General features: G+C 42.2%; 1 protein-coding gene across 1 annotated transcript in view; it reads left to right on the plus strand.

Moving 5' to 3' along the window:
* LOC308288878 (neural-cadherin) overlaps positions 1-15,184 on the plus strand; it is a gene marked incomplete at both ends in the record, with an annotated part of 433,302 nt that overhangs the window by 198,801 nt on the left and 219,317 nt on the right. The window contains 2 exons of the mRNA XM_080730353.1: positions 255-382; positions 13,568-13,754. Coding sequence (XP_080586479.1) covers positions 255-382; positions 13,568-13,754 — 315 coding nt within the window. The remainder of the gene's footprint in view (positions 1-254; positions 383-13,567; positions 13,755-15,184) is intronic.

Raw genomic sequence — 15,184 nt, forward strand, 5'->3', positions numbered from 1 at the left:
ATACCAAACGAACGGTTTTGGACATACAAGGTTTCCACCCGACAACAGTGATTTGCTTGCGCCGATTGCGCCAAACTTTCGTTCTGGTCGTCTCTCTTCTGCTCGCACTAATGTTCTGAAGAAGCTTGTCAAATAGATGAAAATGACTTTTCGTCCCTGACACTTACCCTCTCTCTCTCTCTCTCTCTCTCTCTCTCTCTCTCTCTCTCTCTCTCTCTCTCTCTCTCTCTCTCTCTCTCTCTGCCCTTCTCTAGATGTAAATGACAATGTTCCCTTCTTCACTTCATCCATCTACGAGGCCTCAGTCACAGAAGGGGCCGAAGCAGGGACTCTGGTCTTTCAGGTGTCCGCAAACGACATGGACCTGGGCCTTAATGGCAAGGTGATCGCAAACGTGCATGCGCACACACACACACACACACACACACACACACACACACACACACACACACACACACACACACACACACACACACACACACACACACACACAGCGATGAACATCTCTCTTATAGATGGTGTAGCTCTTTCAGCGCAAATCTCACTGATTTGGAGAGATGCACACTGTGCTGGGGAGAGTGCGACTCTTCACCTCTTAACTCATATGTTTATCAGTTCAGCCTGGCCTTCTGTGGAGCAGACAGGAAATCCATACTTTCCTAAGTGCCTCTTTGCACTATAAGACCTCTACCCAACTTCAGAATAATACCATTAGAGCGACCCAGCCATTCCCAAGCTGTGGGCCTGGGGCCACAGGCGGGCCGTGAGGATGTTGCAAGTGGGCCCAGCTATATATATGTTTATATACAGTATACAATTAATGTAAAAAGAAAAAAAAAAAAAAAACTTTGCACACACACTCCTTGCCTGCCATACCACCACCTCCACCTCTCATTTCTCACATGGCCCTCTTCTAGCGCCACCATGAGGCCGATTCTTGCAAAACCCATTTTTGGACACTGCTCCTAAAGATTTTGACCTAAAATCACGCAAAGCGGTACACAGTATCTCTACAGTCATGTCATCAACATGGATCGGTCCCATTTCCCTTATTCCCTCCTGATTGGCTACCATTGCCTTCTAAAGTTTGTGTATGCGACCTGACGGTCGATTATCTCCCGATTAGGGAGTCTTACTGGTGATAAATGGGAACTTAAAGTATACCGTATACTATAATTCCAAATAGTAGCCTGGGTGTTTGATTCCCAAAATAGATTTGAACCCCTGGCGTTTAAAAGAACCGGGCGGCTATTTGCGATACTTATTTGCGTGCATTTAAATGGCGGTCTATCCGCGAAACGTTGTCAGACCCCTGGCGGCCCGGAGGCCATTTCTCCCCGGGCTACTATTTGGAAATATATACACGGTAATTCATTAGTTCCATTGATCCAAGCTGGAAAACAATCATTACGATTATTGATCATTAAAATAAGCATGCTCTGAAAATCCGGCCCACCCATCTGACCTGAGGCCCAGATTCTACAAATGTCTTCTAAATCCTTTCAGAAAACAGTTTTCTCAAGAGAAAATTTGGTTTCGATATCAGTGGTGCTCAAACTTTTTCATGTCAAGGACCCCCCAAAAATGATATGTATTGTATTTGGCCCATCTCAAAATATTCTGTTCCACATACCCAGAAGCAAAGATTTGAGTTAAACATTTTGACTTTCAAAAATATAGGCTATATTCAACGAAATTCTTTACGATGTTTAAAAAATGTACAGATCTACAAGCTCATAGCGTGGCAAAAGTGATTGGCTATGAGCATGTATATCTGCCATCTTTGAATAGCCAATGTATAAAATAATGTTTAAAGTGGTTAAAACGTCAAATCTAAAATGGCACAGATGCTTTCCCGGTCTTTATTAAAGCGCCATTCACACTGAGTACTATAACTATAGTATATACTAGTAAGACACCTCAGGGTGACATGCGACCTCGCCCTAATTCTTGACTATCTGGCCAACCACAGTGTTTCTCTGACGATTCTAGTTGTTATCATTCTGGGGGGAGTTTGTTCATGTTTTTGTGAGGGTATCAACCCTAGGAGACACGGGGAAACATGCAAACTCCACACAGAAAGGCCCTATCGCCAACCCCATCGAGGGTGTGAGCGATGGGGCCTAAACATGGAAATGTGGAGAACACTATATATGGAGATAGTCCAGTCCATCATGTCATAATGGGACTACCGTCATAGACAGTAGCCATTGTTAGGCCGGAGTCAATGGCTGTGTCTATTAGTTCCATATGACATATTGGACTAGACTATCTCCATATATAGTGTTATCCACATCTCCATGTTTGGACTCATATATGGGCATAAAAAGTATGTCATGTGACATCACTTCCTGTACAGACAGTCAGCCATTGACTCCGGATTAACAATGGCTACTGTCTATGACGGTAGTCCCATATGACATATTGGACTAGACTATCTCCATATATAGTGTTATCCACATCTCCATGTTTAGACAGCCAATGACTCCGGCCTAACAATGGCTACTTTCTATGACGGTAGTCCCATATGACATGATGGACTGGACTATCTCCATATATAGTGTTATCCACATTTCGTGTAGCCGCCCTGTACCGGAAGTGATGTCACAACTTGCTGACATCACACTGACATCACAGAGGATACGGAAGGACGGTCACGAGGATACGGAAGGAAGGAAGGAAGGAAGGAAGGACACTCAAGCGACACGATTCTTCAGAGTATATGCGACCTTCGGTCGCAATAAATAGAGCAGGAGAGGGGAGTTTAGCCTTGGCCAGGGGGAGGAGATGGGCAGTGATTTGGCCACCACTGCCGACCCTGCCATCAGGAGGGTGTATCGGTTCAAGGGTCGAAACACCTGATGATCGATGGATTCAGCCTGAAGACATCAAATTTTCCAGGCCAAGGCTACATTCACCAAACGTGAATGGAGGAGAAGCATCGTTAGATGTAATTATAATCATAGAACTCTGGGCAACCAGTGACTTCCAGGAAAGTCTGGATGGAAACCGAGGAAGGTCGGTGACGCTGGAGAGACAGACGAGCACCAGGGGAAGTCTGGCGTGGGTGTATGAGGTTAGCAACCTCATGCACAGCACTCGCGAGAGGGCACCAACTCAAGCTACAGACATTTATACAGATACCCTCAGAGTCTCCCGAGATATAATCGCCATAATTATATCGTTCACTATAGTAAATTGTGTGTGAACTCTGCCTATACATTTGACTTAAAACGATTTTTAAATTGTTTATAGTTATAGTATAGTAGTAGTTCTCAGTGTGACACGGCAGACTTATGGTTGCCGTGTGTGTGTGTGTGTGTGTGTGTGTGTGTGTGTGTGTGTGTGTGTGTGTGTGTGTGTGTGTGTGTGTGTGTGTGTGTGTGTGTGTGTGTGGGGCTGTTGGACATTTTGTGTTTGTCCCTCTTATGCAAGTGGGATTGTTGCACACAGCAGAGTAGAACAGGGGTCTTCAACAGGGGGTCTGGGACCCCTAGGGGGTCCTCAGAGTTACTACAGGGGGTCCTCCAAATCTTTGTGTGATAGAAACTTTTCTTCTCCTTTTGTATATTAACCACTTAAACCCTGGCATCCATATTCTGAGAACTTTAGCCAAAAATAGCAGATCTACAAGCAGCGCGAGGAGTTGTGAGCTTGTAGATCGGCTATTTTCGGCAAAGAGCTTTGGAGGGGGAAAAGAGCAGACTAAGTACAGTGAAAGGTCAAGTTTATTAAGTATTGACCGTTCACGTGGTTAAATATCTGAAAACACACATTGACATGAATCCAAAATACACTGTTGACCGTGCTGTCAAACAATGAAACTATATCTATGAAGTATGAACAGATTGTATGGGTCCCTGCTTCATCTCTCTCTCAACTAAGGGGTCCTTGGCCTGAAAACGTTGAAGACCCCTGGAGTAGAGTCCATTATGTGTACGCGGCCATCATTAAAACTAGCACATTGAGACATCCTTCTGTGAGCCATGGGGATGGACTGCCTCTCTGCCAGGGGCGTCACAAGGGGGGGGGGGGGGGGGGGGAGTGGGACTGAGTTACTAGGGCCCAAGGTGGAGGGGCCTGGAATTATTTTATACTTTAGCTATTGAAAAAATAGCAGATATACAAGCTCACAGCGCGGCACCGAGTGCTGCGCTGCGAGCTTGTAGATCTGCTATTTTTGAAAAGTCGTGAAAATGTGTGCAACTCTTTGAATAAATGTATTTTTTAAGCAAACATATTTGTAACTCAAATTTTGCTTCTGGGGGGTCCCCGGAAACGAAATATTTTGAGATGGGGGTCCGTGGCCAAATACATATTATTTTGAAAACAGTTTGAGCACCACTGACATAGAAACTTAGGTTTTTCAAAAAAAACCTTAGAAGGATTTGAAATGTTCAAAGACTTTTCACAAATTTTCAAAGATAGCAGATCTACAAGCTCGCAGTGCGGCACTCTGTGCCGCGCTGTGAGCTTGTATATCTGCTGCTTTTTCAATAGTTAAAGCACAAAATAATGCGTAATAATGTGTTCCCAGTTCCCCCTATGAAGAACATTCATGGGGGGCCCACAGTGAATCCTTGTACCCAGGGCCCAGAATTTGGTGTGACGCCCCTGACTGCCTCTCTGCTCAGCAGCGTGTTATGGGGCGTTCATTTCACTCAGAGAGGGAGGATTTTACTGTCTAGTGCTCCAGGCAGCGCATTACTTCCACTCACACTGCAGTGTTTTAAATAGCACAGATCCTCAGCAAGCAGTGGTGGTTGTACATTTACTCAAGTACTCCCCCTACTCAAGTACAATACAGTATTGAGGTACTTTTTTGCTTCACCTAGCATTTGCATTTTTTGATCTTATGGCTTGTGGCTATATTAGACAATAGCCGATATACAAGCTCTGTTGCGACTTGTTGTGAGCTTGTAGATCGGTAATTTTTTTTCTTCTTTTAAACAAATGAAATGGGGCATTCATAATGAGTATTTCTACTACTAGTACTGATGCCTATACCTTTATACATTTCACTCAAGTGAAAGTTTAAATTCAGGCCAGACAGAGTATTTATATATGATGGTATTGCTACTTGTACAATTGAAGTACTTCTTCCACAACAGCACAGCAGCACAGTACTTTGAGATTATGGACAGACTCTGTGGTGAACTGCATTTAGTATTATTCATTTAAAGGTATATTCAGTGATTGTATTTCATTCAAATAAGAATATAATTGGTACATTTTCCATTCATTCTCCTCACTAGAATGTGTGCTGACCATAAGGACTTCCACCATGGCCCGTGTTACGAGCATAGCTAGATTCGGTTTTCAGAGGTGGCCAGCCAGTCCTCGACCAATCAGGGTAGAGTATGGCCGTAGTTATGTTATGATGGTCAAAATAAAAGTTTTGAGAACCGCAGTCGCTCTGAATTAAGAACGTCTGCTAAATGACTAGATTGTAAACTACTGAACTCATAAAATGCCACAGTCTTGTAGTAAATCAGTATCATACATATCCTGAAGCTGGAGACTTAGGCCTACCGATATTCAGTGAATTGGTCTAATGATCAAAACGAGAACATTATAATGGTGTAAAAAATCTATAAAAAACTAAACATTTCCACACTGTAAGGCAAGTAAGGGACAAGATGACCCCCGGCCACTTTCATTATCACTGAATGCACCTTTAACACACATTTTGCCTAAACCGGCCATAGCCGTGTTTACTCTAGTTAATGGTGATCCGCCACACTGAGTTAACCTGGTTGCCATGGTAACTAGGTGTACACCTGCTCCGGCGGGCGCTGGTGACCTAAGAAACTCCATATCCCATGATGCAATGCGGCCGCAATGTGACCAAGTTTGACTTCCTCATTCTCTCATGTTGGGAAAAAAAGCCTTATTTTTGTATATTACTCCTTCAGATTTGATCAAAATGTATTCAAATTGGTACACAGTATCTCTATAGTATATGTGATCAAGATGGATCTGTCCAATATTTCATATTCCATCCTAATTGTCTAACATTAGCTCCCAAAGTTTGCAGGATTGGTCTGTTTTGAACAAAATGCCTCAAATCATGAACACAGCGTGCAAACTTTGCAGTTTCCCACTAAGTCGAGGAACAAACAACACCCTTTTCACATTGGCCACATAGTGCCACCAGGAGTCCACAATAACCTACCTTGGCAGAGACCTGTGCTATGAGGAGCATTTTTTCTATTTCTTTCTCTATAGTCATTATAGCCTTACTGTGATAATATCAAGCCTAGATATTAATGCGTTTACTCATACTTTTCTTCCTGTTGTTAACACCATGTTTGGGTTCAATGCTGTTATTGCTTTTTTTTTTAAATAACAGCTTGTCTGTTTTCACAGTTGTTTTTTTATTATTTATTGAGTGTTTGACTAGAGCGAGCAAAGGCCACTCACAGCCGTCCAAACATCCTTTACCTCGGCTGGAGATAATAAAATTAGCTTCATTATTCTTTCATGAATAGGTTGATGAGTGCTACTAAAAACAACCTTAGGCCTTTGAAAAACAATTTGCCAGTAAACAACATGACTCCTTTGTTTCCTTTCGATTCGAATGAATGCAAAATAGCAAGCATAACAAAACAGGAGTCTGGTTTTGAAGCTCAGAAAATGTACAATATGATTTGGACACAATTAAATACATTATAATTGCCAATCTACAATGTACACTTTAGTAATTTAGCACACGCTCTTATCCAGAGTGATTTACGAGTGCAAGATCAGAGTAAATTGCCCGAACCTTTGTCATGGCGTCAAGCTCTGCAATTTCAGAACACAACGTCATAATTATAGTCTTTTTCATGTTCACTGTCTAAACAACATGCCATCTATATAATATTGTTAGAATTAGTTTTAAAGCAAACTTTATATGACTATAAACAATACCAGTAAGCCGCCTAAGGGCGACAAGCGAGGTCAAGCCATGTCTTGGCCATCCAGCCAGTGATGTATATCTGACCAGTTACCCATGTATGGAGACCCCTGATACCCATATATGGAGATCCATGTATATAGAGATAGGCTGTGAGACCCCAAACATGCTTACTCAGTTACTTGTTATGTGAAAGTCCTATGACGTCTATGACATCTGACATCATACATACAATCCCTTTTATGCCCATATATGGACATCCCTGTCTGTAGAACCAGCCACACAGATATGGGCTGTCTTCCTCCATATATGGGCATTCCAATATGAAGTCCTGTTAGATATGGGCTTAATATTGATGACATACCCACAAATGGGTCCTGGGAAACAATGTCTGCTATTTTCGATATTATCACCAAAAGGCCCTTTTAGAAATTTCCTGTTCTTTGTGGACCCCAGGAAGATTGGCTATTAATCCTCTTTAGTAATCCTAAAAGTTCTTCTTAAAGGACAACTTAGGTTTTTTACAACAAGGGTTCATATTTTAGATTGTAATTAAAGAATATAAAAGATGAGTGTTAAAATGATTTAATTTACTTCTTTCTATTGTTTTAGAGATTTTTATTTCAGTGGCTGGGGGCATGCGTACAAGTACTAAATATGTCATTTTACACAGAATAAGCCCATTACCAAGATACAACGCAACCTTTCATGGTTGGATGTGACTTATGGGGGCTAGAAGTGTTACTGTAAATAGCAATAAAGAAACTGCTGGCTTATTGTGTCTAAAAATACATATTTAGACTCAAGTTATTTAAAAAAAAACATGTTGACTTTGTTTTTTTTGTTTTTTACAACAAGGGTTCATATTTTAGATTGTAATTAGAGAAAAGAAAATATGAGTGTTAAAATGTTTTCATTTGCTTCGTTCTATCGTTTTAGTGATTTTAGCTATCTTGATTTCAGTGTGTGCAAGTGGCTAAATGTGTCCTTTTAGACCCAATAAGCCGTAGATTTCTTTATTACTATTTACAGTAACACTACTAGCCCCCATAAGTCATATCTGCCCATGAAAGATTGTGGTGCATCTTGGGAATGTGCTTATTGTGTCTAAAAAGACATAAGGAGAACACACACCGGAGGCGGAGGCGGCGCGGAGCGGCCCTTCAAAACATACGGCCCATTATTTTCAATGAACTAACCCACACCGGCGGCGTCAGACGCGCGCAGACGCAGGTCTGCCGCCTCGCCTGCTGCGCCGATACGCCGCTGTTCTATTTTTCCAGCGTTGCCGCGCGGTGAACATGTTCTCCCACGGTTCTCCCCACCGGGGGATATGGATGTGCTGTGTGGCAGCGCGCCGCATCCAGTTGGGGTTACCGCGGGGCACTTCACGTGCATCGATACCGCAACGCGACACTGCGCAGCCGCCCGCGTCCAGTGTGTGCTCCCCTATATTTAGCCACTTGTATGCACGCTAAAACGATAGAAAGCAGTCAATGAAAACATTTTAACAGTCATCTTTTATTTTCTCTAATTGCAATCTAAAATATGAACCCTTGTTGTAAAAAAACCAAAACTAAGTTGTTCTTTAAGGTGGTGAAATGTCACTAAGTTGAATTACTCATCCGTAATCAGCAGCTAGGTCGGAAAACAAGATAACAAGGCAGTGACAAACGCGATGTTCTGGAGTTTATTAACCACACTATATACTGTGCACATTATGTGGCTGGAACATGTGAGTCATGTAAGAGTTACAGTATGTGAGTCACATATTCTTCCGGGTTAGATAACACCGGCAGTATCGCATTGGAGCATTATTATTCATTGACCTTATTTCTGGAAGAACAGGACACTTTATTGTCTATAATAAATATAATATGTTATAGGGGGCACGGTCGCGCAGTCGCTAACGCTTTCGCCTCACAGCTAGGATGTAAACAGGTTACAAAACCTTCGGGGGTAAAAAATTTAACTAAAGTTTTCAAGTAAATGTAGTGGATCAAAAGTACAATATTTGGATCCGAGATCTAGTGGAGTAGAAGTACTGTGATGTATTGGTAATTGGAAATACTCAAGTAAAGTAAAATACCTCAAAATTACACCTAAGGACTGTACTTAAATGGATCCCTGGCTAATAAGCCAAATATGCAAATATAATACATTTAATTGCCCCCTATAACTACAATGTAAAATTAAAATACTTAGTCTAAAAATAACTCATATTTCACTCAATAGGGGCAGTTGATGATGTCATTTGTCCACGTGTAATTTATCCCTATGGAATGTATGGAATGCATGTGAAAAAAAAAACATATTTAAAATATTGATTTGATGCTCATATTAACCATAAGAAGTATTAAGCTGTGTTTTTATTTTATTTCATCATGCATTGCATAAATTCCACGATAAACCACACATGGACACATTACATCATTAACTAGCGATATATATATTGAAGGTGTTTTTTACATTGTAGTTATAGAGGACAGTTATAATGTATTAAGGCATATTTGGCATAAGTTGACAACCTTATGTTCTGGACACTTTATTTCATACAGTGAAAACGTCAGTAGAAATTCTACCTGGATAATAACTGTTTACCAAAACTCTGATCTGGTCTACAGTTAATGAGATCATCTACAGATACTGGGGTGTGAGCAGTAAATCTAGTCACAACTGTCCTTGTCTACCTGTCTCCTAGACCTTGAAGCACTGCCATAGGGCGGATTCACACTGTAGTCCAATTGATTCGAACTGTTCCTGAAAACGGTTGCCTGGTCCCCGCTGGCCAGCATTCACATTGGCCAAGATTCTTCCATGCCTAAGTACACTTCATTCAACTGTAAAGGTATTCATGTTCCTCCTGGGGGCGCTGGTGACTATGGGACAAACAGACTCGAGACTAGCTCCGGAGGTGGTCTTGGGGCCAGTGCGTTGATCCGTTTCGGAGGACAGTACACGTGCTTCACACTATCAAAACATCTGCCAAGTAGCCTTGAGTACGCACCCGAGACCGCAGTGTGAATTCGCCCATAGGCAGCATGGGATTCTCTCTTGAGAAAGCGCCAGAGATGAGTTTAACGTTTTGTGTGGAAGCAACATTGCAAGGGCACTCGCCCACCGCCGCGGAGACTAGCTTTCGAGGAGTCTGTGGTGGGGCCTCCGGCTTTGGCCAGGTGCTTCAGTGAACACAATTAGCTGTGTTCATGGGTGGAAACAGTGTAAGACTCTATATAGCATTCAGAGATTGTGGAATAGTTGTCTGGCTACGCAAGACTAGTTTTGGCAAAACAACTACATTGGAGAGAGAGAGGGTGGGGGGGGGGAAGCTAACTCAGCCCCCTGGTATTCTAATGAGTTTTAATGGGATGGTGATTAGTTAGTAAGACATTATAAACAAGCTTTTCTCCCCTTTGTAGACCACAAGGGTAGAGGCACGAGGCACTGCTTCACTACCATCGGGCTGTGCACAGCATCAAAACATATCTACTGAACTCTTCTCGCACTTCTGCAACCAACGTTTTTTTATACAGAATGATAGGGGGGTCACATCATTTGAAAGATATTACTTGAATACGGGGAACCCTTTAACACTTGGGAGGCCAAACTCGTTCAGTAACGAGTTAAGGCCACTAGGTGTCACCACGCCAAACTCGTCCCTGAACAAGACAACGAAGGGTTAACTGTACGTGCTGCTGCCTGCCCTCTGAATGACCCGAGTCCATACGTCACCCCGTAGCAGAGAGAGAGAGAGGGAGAAAATGGCGGAGGCTGGTTACATTGATTTCCATTCTACTCTGAAACATAAAAAGGGCTTTATCTCTGAATGAGGTGAAAAGAACGCCAGGTTAGCAGAGATCTGATTATTTTCACGGCGACACTATAACGCCATGGTCGGCTCCCGTTTGGATTTTAGTTTCGCGAGCTTTTGTAAACAAAGGGATTATCTTCCTCAATCGTCATTGGACACCCACGTGCACACGCACGAAGCTTCCGAGGCTCTTCAAAATAAAGCGTGAGTGAACGGCGGCAGCAGCAACAGCTAGAAATGTTATAAACCTGAGCAGCCCATGTGTTAAAGGACAACTTTATTTTTTTACAACAAGGGTTCATATTTTAGATTGTAATTTCGAGAAAAGAAAAAGCGAGTGTTAAAATGTTTTCATTTGCTTCGTTCTATTGTTTGTTTTGTTAACACTTCTAGCCCCCGTAAGTCACATCCAACCATGAAAGTTTGCGTTGTATCTTGGGAATGGACTTATTCTGTGTAAAATGACATATTTTGCCACTTGTACGCATGCCCCCAACCACTGAAATAAGAATCTCTAAAACAATAGAAAGAAGTAAATGAAATAATTTTAACACTCATCTTTTATATTCTTTAATTACAATCTAAAATATGAACCCTTGTTGTAAAAAACTAAAGTTGTCCTTTAAAGGGATAGTTCACCCAAAAAAAAAAAAAACTTTTGTTCTATCGATTACACACCCCATGGAGACTAATAATAACTGGAGACTATTAATTTGATGACCAGTATTGGTTCCCTTTGGAGACAAAGAGCCTGCCTTGTTCCAGACACTAAGGCAGGCTTTACACTGCCACTGAAATCTAGCCTGAATCAGATCTGAGTCACATCAAAAGTGGAATCCGATTTAAAAAAAGTTAGTCTAAATCCAGACAGGTCACATGCAGGTCACATCAAATCCGATCCATATCGGATCTGAAGACATCTGTCTCAGTCTGAAAGCAGTAACCACATCCACCCCATAGAGTTATACGCAAGTCACATGCAAGTCACATCAAACTGGCCCAACGTCACTTGCTGCGCCACCCGAGCGCGGCTGTAATGACGTCATTACAGAGCGCAAGTATTTACTATTTGATTACAGCGCACTGAGCACATGAGAAAAACAAGAGAGGAGAGAGAAAACACGTGAGCTAAATAGATAAAACCAGAGAGAAGAGCGAAACACGAGTAAAGAAAAGAAGAGAGAAAAAAATGTTTTAACGTGTTTCTTTTTTTCTTTTTTGCATTTCCTGAACGTAATCAACTAGCGCCAACGTTGAGACGTAACGTCATGACGCCTACGTCGTTACCACGGTAACCAAAGCAGATATGTCGCCGCAGGGCAGCTTTGGGCTGACGCTGTTAAAATCAGTCTGAACACACAGATCAGATCTGTGTCACTTGCAAATGCAGTGTGAAAAGTCGGGCCAAAAGATTGGATTTGAGAACCAAATCGGATTTGGGCTGGATTTGACTGCAGTGTAAATCCGGCCAAAGAGTCTCCTCAAGGAGCAATTAGGGGTTCTGAGAATGGCTCAAGGACACTTGACGCTCCAGGATTACTCTACCGGCCACTCTACCCCTGAGCCACTGTACTGTTAGAGATCGAAACTAGTACAGTACAGTATATGTACATACTGTATAACAAAGAATATGAAAGACATTTCCACACACACTTTAGTGAAAATATGTCACTGAAACAAATGAGATTTTATGGTGTTTTTTCAAAAAAAAAGACTGAAATAAATGTCTTGGCTTTCAACATTTTACAAATACTGTGGTCCAGTTCAAATGAGAAATATATAATTTTACAGGCTGCCGGCTGGTGGATCATAGGAAGAATACCAATTTATTTTCAACTGCTTCTCAGCATTATTAAACAGGACGGTGTAGACTAGAGAGACAGGAAAGATGAAGAGAGACATGACTGCAGAAAACTCTGGTCCTTACAACTCATGGAGTATGTGGTCAGAGCAATAACTGACTGGTTTCCCCTGCCACATCAATTTCATATTGATTCTAATTTAATGTCTTCATTTAAAGAGGAATTTCCGACTAGCCATCTTACCACGTTCATCTGATGTTATGATGTCCATGAACGATCTGTACATTAATTATTTGTTTTTATTTTTTCATCTCGAGTCCTTGGCAGCTCTGACTGGGAGCGGTGGGATTTAACACTAAATCGCTTATTTCTATTGCTCGACGATTCATTTCTTTTGTTTACAGTACATCTGACTTTCATGATGGCTCTGTTGAGCTGCTGCAAAGAGGCGAACCGGTCAGCGTTAACTCGGTAGACCATGGGTCTTCAACAGTCGGTCCTCAGAGTTACTACAGGGGATCCTCCAAATCTTTGTGAGATAGAAACGTTTTTCTCCTTTTGTATATTAACTACTTGAATCCTAGCGTCCATATCCTGAGAACTTTAGCCAAAAATAGCAGATCTACAAGCTCACAACGCCTCGCAGCGCGAGGCATTGTGAGCTTGTAGATCGGCTATTTTTGGCAAAGACGTTTGGCGTAGAGGGGAAAAAGAGCAGATTAAGTATAAAGTGAAATGTCAAGTTAAGTATTGCCGGTTCAAGTGGTTAAATGTGTATCTGAAAACACAAATTGACATGAATCCAAAATGCAATGATGCATTCATGATTGTATTTTCGATTCATGTCAATTTGTGTTTTCAGGATTTGCTGTCAAAGAAGGAAACTATATGGAATCTATGATAAGGTTGTGGGGGTCCCTGCTTCATCTCTCTCTCAACTAAGGGGTCCTTGGCCTGAAAAGATTGAAGTCCCCTGACCCCTGCGGTAGACTGTTGACCGTCTCTCATTCTGAATTTGATTTCCCTGTCGTTCCTCTGTTGCGGTTTTTCGACCAGATCTCCTACTCCTTGCTGGCTGATCGCAGCGGGGACCACCAGTACTTCCGCATTGACCCGGAGCTGGGCTCGCTCTACACGGAGACCGTGTTCGACCGCGAAACCAAAGGCTCCTACCTGCTGGAGGTCCAGTCGGTGGATGGCTGGGAGTCTTCCCGGCCCGGAAAACATGGACAGCCCAACTCTGGTAACTATATGACACAATATGTGGTGCTGTGTGCTCACCAGCTACTGTGTGTGTGTGTGTGTGTGTGTGTGTGTGTGTGTGTGTGTGTGTGTGTGTGTGTGTGTGTGTGTGTGTGTGTGTGTGTGTGTGTGTGCGTGCGCGTGTGCGTGCGCGTGTGTGTGTGGTGTTTACAGTTTAGGCATTTACTGTAGCAGACGCTCTTAATCCAGAGCGATTTACAATAAGCAAGGATAATACATCAATACATCCCTCGATGACCACACATGAAGCTAGATAGCATTTTTAGGTTTTAGAAAAGTGTTTTTACTGCGTAGGTGCGTTGTCTACCTATGTTATTGTTTTTTCTAGATTGATATTTCTGTGCATTTTGTTGTATTGCTGTTATATATATTATCTTGCTTATTGTATTGATGTATTACCTGCTTACTGTACAGTAAGTCGCTTTGGATTAAAAGCGTCTGCTGAATGCCTAAATTGTAAATTGTAAATCAACACCAATACATCAATTACATAGAAATATCAATCTAGAAAAAATAACGTAGGTAGACCAAGCACCTAATCAGTAAAAAAAGTGGAGAAGGGGAGACACATGTGAGAATTTTGGCTGGTTGAAGACCAGTCGTGCCGCAGCATTTTGGATAAGTGTGGGTGTGTGTGCGTGCGGCGCGCGTCTATGTCTGTGTGTGTGTGTGCACCCGCGCGTGGATGTTTACAATCATATTCAGTACCACGAACAATATCATGTGCTATAAATATTGCTGTTTAGAACTCCAGCTACAGACGGGGGTGTGCAGATTCCTAATATCATCACCTAATGATGAGGTCAGCCCATTTGGAACAAGAGTGCTTAATGGGTTATTATAACAATTATTTGCTCGTAGATGAAGTCTACGGGACTCATTCTAATTCCCTGGAGGCTAGCGGTGCTGTTAATGACGCGGGCGGGATTCCAATTGTGTGCGTCTACTCGTGGTGCGCAGGACGGGTCGCACTGGAAGGAATGTAATAAGGGGAGTGGGAGTAGGAGACAGAGGAGAAGACATACTGTAGCTTTAGACAGCAGGGGGCATGTCGCCCTGAGGCGTTTTAAACTAAAGTTTTCAAATGAATGTAGTGGAGTAAAGGTACACCATTTGGATCTGTGATGTAGTGGAGTAGAAGTAGGCCTATTGGAAATACTCAATTAAAGTACAAATAACTCAAAAGTGTACTTATTAAGTTATTAAGTACAGTAAATGTACTTACATGTACTGTAGTTACTTTACACCACTGTCTAGATGTCATTTAAGGCTCATTTAGGCGCCATTCACACTGCGTTTTGGCAACGTGAATAACGCAAAAGGAAAAGTCAGATAGGCCTTCCCTTCAGACGACAACGGCATTTTCGGGGGTTAAAAACGGAACGATCTGGATCCGCAGTTTTGGGTGGA

The sequence above is a fragment of the Nannobrachium achirus genome (assembly GCF_963921795.1).
Source record: "Nannobrachium achirus genome assembly, chromosome: 7".
In the NCBI taxonomy this organism is placed as follows: Eukaryota; Metazoa; Chordata; class Actinopteri; order Myctophiformes; family Myctophidae; genus Nannobrachium; species Nannobrachium achirus.